This window comes from Leptodactylus fuscus, chromosome 3, assembly GCF_031893055.1.
Source record: "Leptodactylus fuscus isolate aLepFus1 chromosome 3, aLepFus1.hap2, whole genome shotgun sequence".
NCBI classification, from domain to species: Eukaryota; Metazoa; Chordata; class Amphibia; order Anura; family Leptodactylidae; genus Leptodactylus; species Leptodactylus fuscus.
Window position 1 is genome coordinate 230,184,721 of NC_134267.1, and position 11,962 is coordinate 230,196,682.

At 36.8% G+C, this 11,962-nt stretch overlaps 1 protein-coding gene across 2 annotated transcripts in view; it reads left to right on the forward strand.

The window, feature by feature from the left end:
• Positions 1-10,154, forward strand: part of TFAP2B (transcription factor AP-2 beta) — a 31,285-nt gene extending 21,131 nt beyond the window's left edge. For both annotated transcript variants that reach the window (XM_075269290.1, XM_075269291.1), the window contains exons 4-7: positions 381-600; positions 1,068-1,186; positions 3,710-3,851; positions 8,725-10,154. In XM_075269290.1, the coding sequence (XP_075125391.1) occupies positions 381-600; positions 1,068-1,186; positions 3,710-3,851; positions 8,725-9,025 (782 nt within the window). In that variant the 3' untranslated portion in view covers positions 9,026-10,154. The remainder of the gene's footprint in view (positions 1-380; positions 601-1,067; positions 1,187-3,709; positions 3,852-8,724) is intronic.
• Positions 10,155-11,962: the final 1,808 nt, after the last annotated feature.

Consider the following 11,962-nt stretch of genomic DNA (forward strand, 5'->3'; position numbering starts at 1 on the left):
TCTATTTATTTATCATCTATCTATCATCTATCTATCTATCTATCTATCTATCTATCTATCTATCTATCTATCATCTATCTATCATCTATCTATCTATCTATCTATCTATCTATCTCATATGTATCTATCTATCCATCCATCCATCCATCTATTTATTTATCATCTATCTATCTATCTATCTATCTATCTATCTATCTATCTATCTATCATCTCCTATCTATCTATCTATCTATCTATCTATCTATCTATCTATCTATCTATCACATCTGTGTTTCTATCTAGTATCTGTATGACATCTCTATCTAGAATAAATGTGAATGTAAGTGTTTTGGTATCTGCTAGACTGATAGGATCTGACATTGAGCTTTGTGTCTCCACAGTTCCAGTCCCCCCTAAATCTGTGACCTCCCTGATGATGAACAAGGATGGCTTCCTAGGAGGGATGACAGTGAATGCCGGGGAGGTCTTCTGCTCGGTGCCAGGTCGTCTGTCCTTACTCAGCTCCACATCCAAATACAAAGTGACAGTAGGAGAAGTTCAGAGACGCCTGTCTCCTCCAGAGTGTCTCAATGCTTCTCTCCTGGGAGGTGTGCTGAGAAGGTGAGCGCTGAGTGGGTTAAGCAGGCTCATCTCCTCCCTCAATAACAGAACAGAGAAAGAATCTTCTATCTAGAACAATCCCATAACCGATCCCTGTACTGGGCTGGGATCTGCAGCTGCATCATGGTGCGACACAATGCATGCGCCAAATGTAGTAACATAATACAAGGCCTGTATACTGCTTATAGCATTCATCTCATATACTGCCAACCTTACAGGGATGTAACAGGAACTGATGCGACAAATACTAAGCAGGACCACAACTCCCAGCATGCCAGGGGCTAGCTATCAATCCCTTCTCCTAGAAGTCGCAGCATGCTAGTTATAACCAAAATCATGCTGAGACTTGTAGTCCCATTTGGGTCTTTATTATCTTCTTACACGCTGATTGTAAAGGGCGAGGCCCATGTACTGTGACCCGAATAACCACAAGGACACAGATAACAACCTGTGCTTTATGTCTCCAGGGCTAAATCAAAAAATGGTGGAAGATCCTTAAGGGAAAGACTGGAAAAAATTGGGTTGAATTTGCCAGCTGGAAGACGCAAAGCTGCCAATGTGACCCTGCTGACATCCCTGGTGGAAGGTAAGGAGTTAACACACTGACCAGCTATAGAGCATTTATATATATAGTAGACATGATGGAGCTATAAGGCAAAGTATACAAGAAGTGCTGAGATCCTTCTATGTGTCTCCAGAACATTAATCCTGGGCAGAGAAGAAATGACTGGCTATTTAATAGGGGAGGGGGAATAATTCATAGGAATCACCAGCCCCTTACTGCAGAACATCTATCTATCTATCTATCTATCTATCTATCTATCTATCTATCTATCTATCATCTATCTATCTATCTATCTATCTATCTATCTATCTATATATCTCCTATCTATCTTCTATCTATCTATCTATCTATCTATCTATCTATCTATCTCCTATCTATCATCTATCTATCTATCTATCTATCTATCTATCTATCTATCCATCTACATATCTATCTCCTATCTATCTATCTATCTATCTATCTATCCTTTTATTTATCAATTGCCTATCTGTCTATCTATCTATCTATCTATCTATCTATCTATCTATCTATCTTAGCTTATCTACAGCCTTTCTTTCTTTCTTTCTTTCTTTCTTTCTTTCTTTCTTTCTTTCTTTCTTTCTTTCTTTCTTCTATCTATCTATCTATCTATCTATCTATCTATCTATCTATCTATCTATCTATCTATCTATCTATCACTACCCCTCTGCTGTGTGTGACTTCTCCCTTATTCCCATATCCCAGCACTTTTGCTCTCAGTGATTCCCTCAGGTCTCTTTTATCCTCCTGTACAATGCTCTGTGAGACCATCTGAAAGGATTGCTCTTGTGGTTGTGCTGCTGAAATCTGTCCAGTCCCCTTAGGTTATAGAAAAGTTTTCTTCTTGAGGGGTAAATCTGGCAGCCTCCCCCCCCAGAGCTGACATGTTGTGGCCCAACACTGCCTGCTAATGTGGTGACAATCACATTCCTGTCTGAAGAAGAGCTGCAGGCCGCAGGCGAGAAACCTGAGAGCTCAGAGGATTGCACAAGGATCACCAACCTTATTATTATTACTAGTCATATTTGTATTACTATTAGCTTTATTACTATTATTAATAATCCTTTTATTACTGTTATTTTGAGCTTTATCGCTATTATTCTTAATTTTATTTCTTGTATTACTATTATTTTAATATTATTATTAGCTTCATCATGTTTATTGTTTCTACTATTATTATTTGTGTTACTATTTTTTTATATTATCTTGAGCTTTATCGCTATTGTTTTTCTAACTTTTATTATTTGTATTACTATTATTTTTACTATTATCATTAGTTTAATCAGTATTATTATTATAGGAACTTTTCCCCACTGTGGGACTATTAAAGGAGTATCTTATCTTATCTTTTATTATTTGTATCATTATTATTTTGTTAGTATTATTATTTGTATCATTATTTTTAGTATTATTATTTGTATCATTACTATTTTTTTGTATTATTTCTATCATTATTTTTTGTATTATTATTTGTATCATTATTATTTTGTTAGTATTATTATTTGTATCATTATTATTTTTGTATTATTATTTGTATCATTATTATTTTTTTGTATTATTATTTGTTTAATTTTTTGTATTATTATTTGTATAATTATTTTTTTGTATTATTATCTTTATCATTATTTTTTTATTATTTGTATCATTATTTTTTTGTATTATTATCTTTATTATTATTTTTTTATTATTATTTGTATCATTATTATTTTTTGTGTTATTATTCGTATCATTATTTTGTTAGTATTATTATTAGTATCACTTATTATTTTAGTAGTATTATCATTATTAGTATTATTTTTTATATTACTTTAATTGTATTACTATTATTTTTAATATCTTTAGCTTAATCAATATTATTATTTTTGCTACTATTAATATTCATAATATAATTTTTATTACTATTATGCTTAAGGGTTTTAGACAAAAAAAAATATAATAATAATAATAATAATAATAATAATAATAATTATTATTATTATTATTATTATTATTCAGTTAAATTTAATCCAGCATCAAGCTCCAGATTATTGGATTTTCTAGATTACTGAATGGTCATAGAAAAGTATGTAAAAATGAAATTCTCTTTTACCTTCTGTCATGGCTGCCATCCCTACAGGAGGCGTGTGACAGCTATGATGGATGCTATTGACAAATAATGGAGGATTTTTTAGAGTTCTTGTATGTTTGTCAGTCTATTGTTAGTTTACAAAAATAAACAAAAGCAAAAACAAAACAAAAGGAACCACACCTGTGTGAACAGAGCCTAAGGGGACATAACCTGCAGTAAAACAATATAAAGTGAAAGCGACAACTACAAGTATCTCAGGCTTCTGCTTCTGGTCTTCTTGGGAAACCAAGGAAATGACTGTAATAATATTAATATATAAGGATATCCAACTATAAGACTTAGGCCATTTCTCATCACCTTCATCTATAGCTTGTATAAGGACATATACTGATAGTGCCCTGTATTGTACTATATGTGGATGAGCCCCCCTTGAACAGACTCATGTCCGTTTCCCACAGGTGAAGCTGTCCATCTAGCCCGAGATTTTGGCTACATCTGTGAAACAGAATTTCCAGCCAAGGCGGTGTCGGAATACTTGAATAGACAGCACACGGACCCCACTGATCTGCACTCCAGAAAGAATATGCTGCTGGCTACAAAGTGAGTGCCAAGTGCTGCGATATTAGTGCAATGAGAGGGGCCTGCACATCTGCCTAGCCCTGAGTACACTCCAAATTCTTCTTAATTCTAGCCATACCCCTCCCTGTTCTGCTTCCTCACTGTCTTCATCTGTTTCACAATTATTCACTTGTGTTGGGACTCTGTGGGTTATGGATTCTCATGATCAGAGTTCCTGTCCTATGATATTCAGATTAGAGTCTTGGTACTGATCCCTTATTGTTCTGATGTGAGGTTTCAGTACTGTACCTCCATTGTTTTGGTCGGAGGTCCCAGTACTGCACCTCCATTGTTTTGGTCGGAGGTCCCAGTACTGCACCTCCATTGTTTTGGTCGGAGGTCCCAGTACTGCACCTCCATTGTTTTGGTCGGAGGTCCCAGTACTGCACCTCCATTGTTTTGGTCGGAGGTCCCAGTACTGCACCTCCATTGTTTTGGAATCAGGTCCCAGTATTGTAACTCCATTGTTGTGCGATCAGATCACAGTGTTACACATAAATTGTTTTGGTTGGAGGTCCCAGTACTGTACCTCCATTGTTTTGGGATCAGGTCCCAGTAGGCGGAGGTCCCAGTACTGCACCTCCATTGTTTTGGTTTGTAACCCTAGTACTGTACCTCCATTGTTTTGGTCTGAGGTCCCAGTACTGCACCTCCATTGTTTTGGTCTGAGGTCCCAGTACTGCACCTCCATTGTTTTGGTTGGTAGCCCTAGTACTGTACCTCCATTGTTTTGGTCGGCGGTTCCAGTGGTGCACCTTCATTGTTTTGGTCTGAGGTCCCAGTACTGTACCTCCTTTGTTTTGGTTGGCGGTTCCAGTACTGCACCTCCATTGTTTTGGTCTGAGGTCCCAGTACTGCACCTCCATTGTTTTGGTCTGAGGTCCCAGTATTGCACCTCCATTGTTTTGGTCTGAGGTCCCAGTACTGTACCTCCATTGTTTTGGTCTGAGGTCCCAGTACTGCACCTCCCTTGTTTTGGGATCAGGTCTCAGTACTGCATCTCTAATGGTTTGTGTCTACTACTCCACCGCCATTGTTTTTAGGTGGGTCCCAATTCTACACCTCCACTGTTTTGGGCTCATATCGCAGTATTGAAGTTATATAGTTTTGGGCTCAGGTCAAAGCACCGCAGTTTCATTATTCTGGCATGAGGTCCTAGTTCTGCAGTTCTATTGTTTTGGGCTTAGGCCCTACTACTGTATTTCTATTGTTTTGGGCACTGCAGATCCATTATTTTGCTTTGAGGTCCCAGTGCTGCATCTCAATTGCTTTGGGATTAAGGTCCTAGAACTGCAACCTCATGACTTTAGGATCAGGACCTCACATCTGCAGAACCATTGCTTTGAGATGAGTTAGAAGGACTGTAGCCCATCATTTGCCAATCAGTTGCCAGTACGGCAGTTCCATTGTTTTGGTGTGAGCCTGGTGAAAACACTTTGGACAGGTCCTATTCTTGTGTGTTTTGTAGAGAGGACTCTTTCATAGCAATGTACAGGTCCATGGAGGGTACAGATGGCAAATGGTAATCATCCCTGCGCCATCTGTACAATTTTCTCACGGACCTGTACAAGTCAGTTCTTGTGGATCGATATTGGGCTGATGTGAATGAATGAATGAATTAGCAGTGAATGAATATCAATCTAAAGCCATTCTATGTATATAAGAGCAAGGAATTACTTTAATATCTGACTGTTACTAAACCATAATATCATATATGAATGAATGAATGAATGAATGAATGAATGATGGAAGGAAATATTACATTAGTATCATTCTGCAGCAGTTGAATGAATGGGCATGAAAATAGAGCTATCATGTAGTATAATGAATGATGGAATGACCAATGGTCTTGTGTTACTCTTCAGTATATGAGGGACATGAATCTCAGGTTGGCATTGTCCAGTATCCGGCAGGCGTTATTTACATGGCCTACATATAAGGCCACATCGGAGTCTCCATTTGGTGAAATACTGGACGCAAAAGTCCTACAAGCCCAATTTTTTGATTTGTCAATGTCTAAGATAAAATAATAGTCACCCAATAGACCCCATTATATTCATCGTGGACCCTCGGGATCGGTTGCTGTCTGTTGTTTGGGAGACTGTTTTCCGTTCTCTTAGTCCATGACAATGGCTCCGTTGTAAAAGTAGGCCTACAAAAGGCAAAAAGAAAAGCTTCCTTTTGCTCCTTGGAGAGTTGTGGACCAGTCTTGCCTGGTCCCTTTTCAAAAACTTTGGTTGGATTCCCTCTCCAGAGGAACCGTATTGTTCGCAAATCTTGAACTGAGGAATTGGCCCAAGGGTCAACCCACAGGACTATGGACAGGGGTTTGATCTTTGATCTCTTTTAGCTATACAACTAAGCAAATACAAAGGTAGTACTCCAAAAATGGTGAAAAAGTTAAGGACTTTATTATTGCCCTTTAGAACTTTTCTCAAGCACTATAGGATCTGAAATATTCCACTTGGGGGCTAATAATGTCCATTGTCCATTTCTTTTCATTATTGTCTGTGTTTTCTTGGAGTTACCTCCATGGCCAATAAGCTGTTGACCTGAGGGATTTGCACCCATTGTTTCCAGGATTTAGCTCTTTGGTGCTCACTTTTGGACATTATACATGTGCCATGTGTTTGAGTCACTTAATTCTAAATTTTGGTAGATCTAAGATTCGGGACTTGGGTTGGCCATTTACTTTGGGTCTATTCTCAGTGTTTAGAGTGTTTGGGGCCATCGTTTTTGGAATAACCAAAAAAATCCTAAGGTATGCTGATGCCAGGTTTCTGTTCTTGTGGAGGCATGAGAAAAATAAATCTATGTGGAATGAAAAACACCAAAAACATTAAGTCTGCTGTAGGACAGTGTTTTTGAAGTCACTTCTCTGGCTTGACTAATGTAATTTTTTGGAACCAATTTATGAAATTTGTCCTCTTGGGTTCAAGACTCCAGAGTTTACAAAGGATTTTTGGTGCATTTTTTGTAAAGTCGAATTAGAAGTGGCGTCTGCTTGGGCAAAAATTTTGTGAGCCGCATATAGTGAATAAGAAGTATACCTCTACGTAACCTAAACCATGCCACTTTTTGAAAAAAGGGGTATTCGCTAAAAACCCATAAACACGGAGCTTAATAAATCAGGTGCAACTCATAAAAAAGTTTCAAAAACATACCAAAATTCCGCACAAAAGCAATAATAAATCGGCCCCGCCGAGTCCATTTCTCACATATGTTTTACATAATTTGAATTTCATTGCCTCCTTCTCCGAGGTCAAGAGATAGGGGGCTGCTCAGACCTTTAATTGCTTTCAGATCCCTTTGAAGATGTCTAATCCCTGACTTCTTGCCATTTTCTTTCTAAATTCAAAGTTTCCTTTTCACTTTTTCGGGAATGTGATTGACAGGTCAGGAAAAGCAACAATTATCCCATAATACCTTTAACCCTTTGGAGTAATTAGATAACACTTAGATAGAATCATTTAGCATAGAATTGAGATTATTCGGGGGACGATTTACTACAGAAGTCAATGTTTATAGTTGCTCGGAAGTCTAGGTTGGCCTGGAATGGAAATACCAAATAAGGGAATTTTTTTTTTTAATCTCACCTAAATTTATTTTTATTTTTGATTTAGGTCTTTAAATTTTAAATGAGTTTATATTTACTCAGTTATTTTTATATTATTAGTATTATTATTTTTCTATGTTTTCTATCTTCAATATTTGCCGATCGTTTTCCGGTCTGGTTGTGATTTTTCCCCAATTCCTTGATGGTTTTTGTTTGGTGAAACACTTGTGGCCAATCACTGGCTACAAGGGTGACCCCTGCAGAGGTCACATGTTGGGTCAACACGTCATTGCTGGAGAACGGAGACCAGTGGTGGTCCAATGAAACATTGGAACCAAAGTGGAAGAGGAGTGATAAGATGAGAATGAATGTTTTTGCAATTTTACACCTTGTGAGCCGTTGCAAAATATTTAACATGGTTGGACAACCCTCATGTGTTTGCCTTGTTTACATATATGGAAAGAAAATCTAGATAGGGAAAAGTTTTTTAGAATTGTCCCATTCCTTATCCCAAAGTGTGTGGAGTCCTAGCCAAAAACATGTACAGTTTACATGGTCTACGAGAAACTCGTGTTATTTTGAAGAAGAATAATTACAAAAAGTTGCATGAAAATTTTTGATGTTATGGCTGTGCTATAAAATAGGAAAAGTATGGAGTTCAATGGGATATGATATAGCATATTATATAGTTGTATTACATTATGTCCTATGTTTGCCTTCAGTTGACAAAATCTCTTAGGGATGGGTCTATAAAGATAGGATAACCCGTAGATCGTACCGAAATTATTCAGTTGGGGCAACTTTGGTAAGTCCTTAGTCAGGCCGAGGGTAAAAGAGAGTGTATATGCAGTGGCATAACGAAAGTCTTGTAGGCTCCGGTGCAATCTTTTGTCCGGGGCCCCCTACCTCATCCCTACAGAAAATTCTTGATAGTGATGGTTACGGGAGCTAAGGAGTTTAATCCACCTTAGTGTCGTTAGGATAATCTGTGGGTCTCCTTGGTTTATGGGCCAGATGGAAGCTGCAATTTCAATACTGATGGCAGTGCTTATGGCCCGCTAAGGCTCCTGGGCCCTGGTGCGACTGCAACCTCTGTACCCCCTCAAGTTACGCCCCTATGTATATGTTCAATTGAATGTGACACACGTTGAAGTTTGCACATGGGGAAGAGTGGTGGATAACCTTAGATGAAGCCTATAGGTGATGCTGCCTTTATGGTACATCCATCACTGGTGTTGTACTGTCCTTGGCATACTACTTTCTTGGCACTTATGTTCTCCATTTTGTCATTTTCTACAGGCAACTTTGTAAAGAATTCACAGATCTGCTGGCCCAAGACAGGACGCCCATAGGCAACAGCCGACCAAGTCCTATCTTGGAACCTGGAATCCAAAGCTGCTTGACTCACTTTAGTCTCATCACCCATGGTTTTGGCTCACCAGCCATCTGTGCAGCTCTCACGGCTCTCCAAAACTACCTTACCGAGGCCCTGAAGGGCATGGACAAGATGTTTTTAAACAATAACAACACTAACAGGCACACATCTGGGGAGGGACCTGTTAGTAAAAACGGTGACAAGGAAGAAAAACACCGAAAATGAAAATGGGACATGGTTTATTTAACATCTTTCATTTTAGCTTTAAAATAAAAAAAATTAAAAAAAATAAAAAAAAATTACTGGACTGGCTTTGGAAAATTACAAATTCTATATATAAATATATCAGATTGAGCCCTATAGACGAATATCCAGTGCACAGACAGAAAACACAGGCTCATCGTTTGCCAACAACTTTGTATTTATCTCCATTTTTAAGGACACTTTCTAGAACTCCCCAACACCCTTAAGAAAAAGGACAGTGACCATTTTACTGGAGATTTCTATGGAATGCAATCTTTCTTCTTATCTCCTTTATGTCGGACCTGCAAGCCCCCATTGCTGCTTCCTTCAGAGCCATTGGGAGATGTTTTAGAAGATTAGAAGGAATTTTGGGAAGCTGCAGATCTTGTGGGAGCACAGTTATGGAAATATCCTGTCTCAATGGGACATGACAATGCCATGAAGTCCCCTACTTGGACGGTCATCCCCCTCCATTCAACAATCATATGCTCAGGAGTTGCCTGTCTCCTGTTTCTTTTACGACTTCACTTTGAGACTTTTATTTGTTGTAGAATACGTGTTTTATACAACCCAAGGTCAATTGTATGGCCAATCTTTCACCCGCCATCTTCCCAGGACTAGTAATATTCTGTATTTGACCTCTTATAATTAATGTTTTCATTGTAAGTGTTGATTTACAATCATCCGATGCATCATTTTCAAAAAGTTTCAATCAATCTTGTCGCCCAGACTCTCCGTAGACCTTAAAAAAAGTCAACCAATGGCACAATAGCAAGAACAAAGAAATGTATCCAAAAAATTAACAATTACTTAGGTTGGTCTCCACTCATTGATAGGGTAATTGGTGCCAATTTCGAAGCTACGAATGATCCCATAACCGATTTGCTCGGTAGATCGATATATTAACTATGCCATAAGTGGTTTGTAATCTGTGGTAGTGATAAAGATGTAAACTTGAGAAACTCCCCGTAGGTCAACAAAGATTTCCGATGTGCTAAGAAAATTCAAAAATTTCTCGCCTTATTCCAAAAAAAGTCAACCTAGCTGTTCTACGAGTCTCTTATGCACAAAAACATATGTAGAGTTGCACTGTCATTTTTCACTGGGTATCTACATTTAAATTTGTGTTAGCCGATCTTAAGGTCTCATTTTAGAATTTTTACTTAATTTTTTTTTAAATGGTGGTGGCCACAAAAAGCAATTTAAAATAAAAAAAATTCAGAAAAAAAATTCACGTTACATAGACGTGTAACAAAATTGAACGAAAAGTAAAATTGTAAAATTGAATATTTTTAAAATTTCAATTTGCAATTACGTAAAAAAATAGAATTATAAAATACAAAATTCATGGCTTTGTTGTAATAAAAATTCATATATCGACTTTAAAGAAGGGGACACCCCATTGAAATAATTAACCGTCAGACTACAAAAATAATGTTTTTCATGTAAAATATGTTTGTATTTGATTTTATATTCTGTGATGCTGTAAAGAATTTTTTTTTCTATTTGTTATCATTGTTCCTTGTTCATTTTTATTCCGAAGGCTGTGCCGTGTATTTTCATGTCAACATCATAAAATTATATTGATATTATCTGCTCTTTATTTCAATCAATCTTTTATTACTGTGTTAAAAAAATTGGTAAAATTGATATTAAAAAAAAGCCCCAAATTATCAAGTAAATGTGCCAAAACTAAAGGAGAGTTGTTTTTTTTGTTTTTTTTTAAAAACAAAGGAAATTAAGAAAAATTATAAAAAAAATTACATTTCATTTTTTTTTTTTCATTTTTGTTTCAAATTGATTTCAGAAAAAAATTCATTCAAAGTTCTGAAACGTTCATAGATTAAAATAAAAAAATAATAAAAAAAAACAAAAGCAACATGCAAACCGGAGGGGAGATAATGTTAAGTTTGTATATATTTATTTATGCTTAATTTAAGAGGAATTTGTATATATGGCGAGTAAGTACTTATTTATATGTGAGTCTGTACCTCTGTGAATGGGTGGAGACGCTTGAAATTAAGTAGTCTCTGACATTTTTATTTTTTGTTCTTTAAACAAACCATTATAGCAATGAATAGATAAACTGATAATTGTCCAGTGATGATCTGATTTACATTAATAAAACATTGTTGTGTTTTTGTTGTATTTTAAGCTTCCGCTTTTTGTTAATTCAGTGCAGAATTGAAATTGAATTGGGATTTTGGTTGGAAATTTTGAAAAATTTACCCAAAAATAGCATCTGTTTTTTTTTTGGACACATTTAAAATGCAAAAGTAAAAAATTTCATTTAAACTTTTTTAATTTTTTAAATAAATTTAATTTAAATTTCCTTTAAAGGGATTCTACCGTTAAAACTCTTTTTTTTTTTCTAGTTGACACGTCGGAATAGCCTTAAGAAAGGCTATTCGCCTCCAACCTTTAGAAGTCATCTCCGGCCCGCCGTTCTGTTAAAATTCTGGTTTTGATCGATATGCAAATGAGCTCTCTTGCAGCACTGGGGGCGGGCCTCAGCGCTCAAACAGCACTGGAGGCGTCCCCAATGCTGCAAGAGAACTTTCTCCAGCAATACCTCCATCTTATTCAGCAACCGCCTCTTCACTTGTCTTCTTCCGGCTGGGGTCACACTTCAACGCAGTGCACAGGCCAGCGGCCATTCTTTTGAGTCTGCTTACTTGCGCATGCGCAGTATGCTCCTGTAGTTGTATGGAGTACAGAGTGTACTTCTCATGCGCTCTTTGCATATCGATCAAAACTGGGTAGAATCCTTTTAATTTTTTTTCTCATAGAATCTGGATAAGGCAGCATTCGTAAATATTTTACTTGACGGTCAATATAATGTTTTTTGGTTTTATTTATGGTGGCAGGTAATAGTGTATTGTAATGTTTTTTGTAGTATTTTTTGTTTTGGTGGTTTTA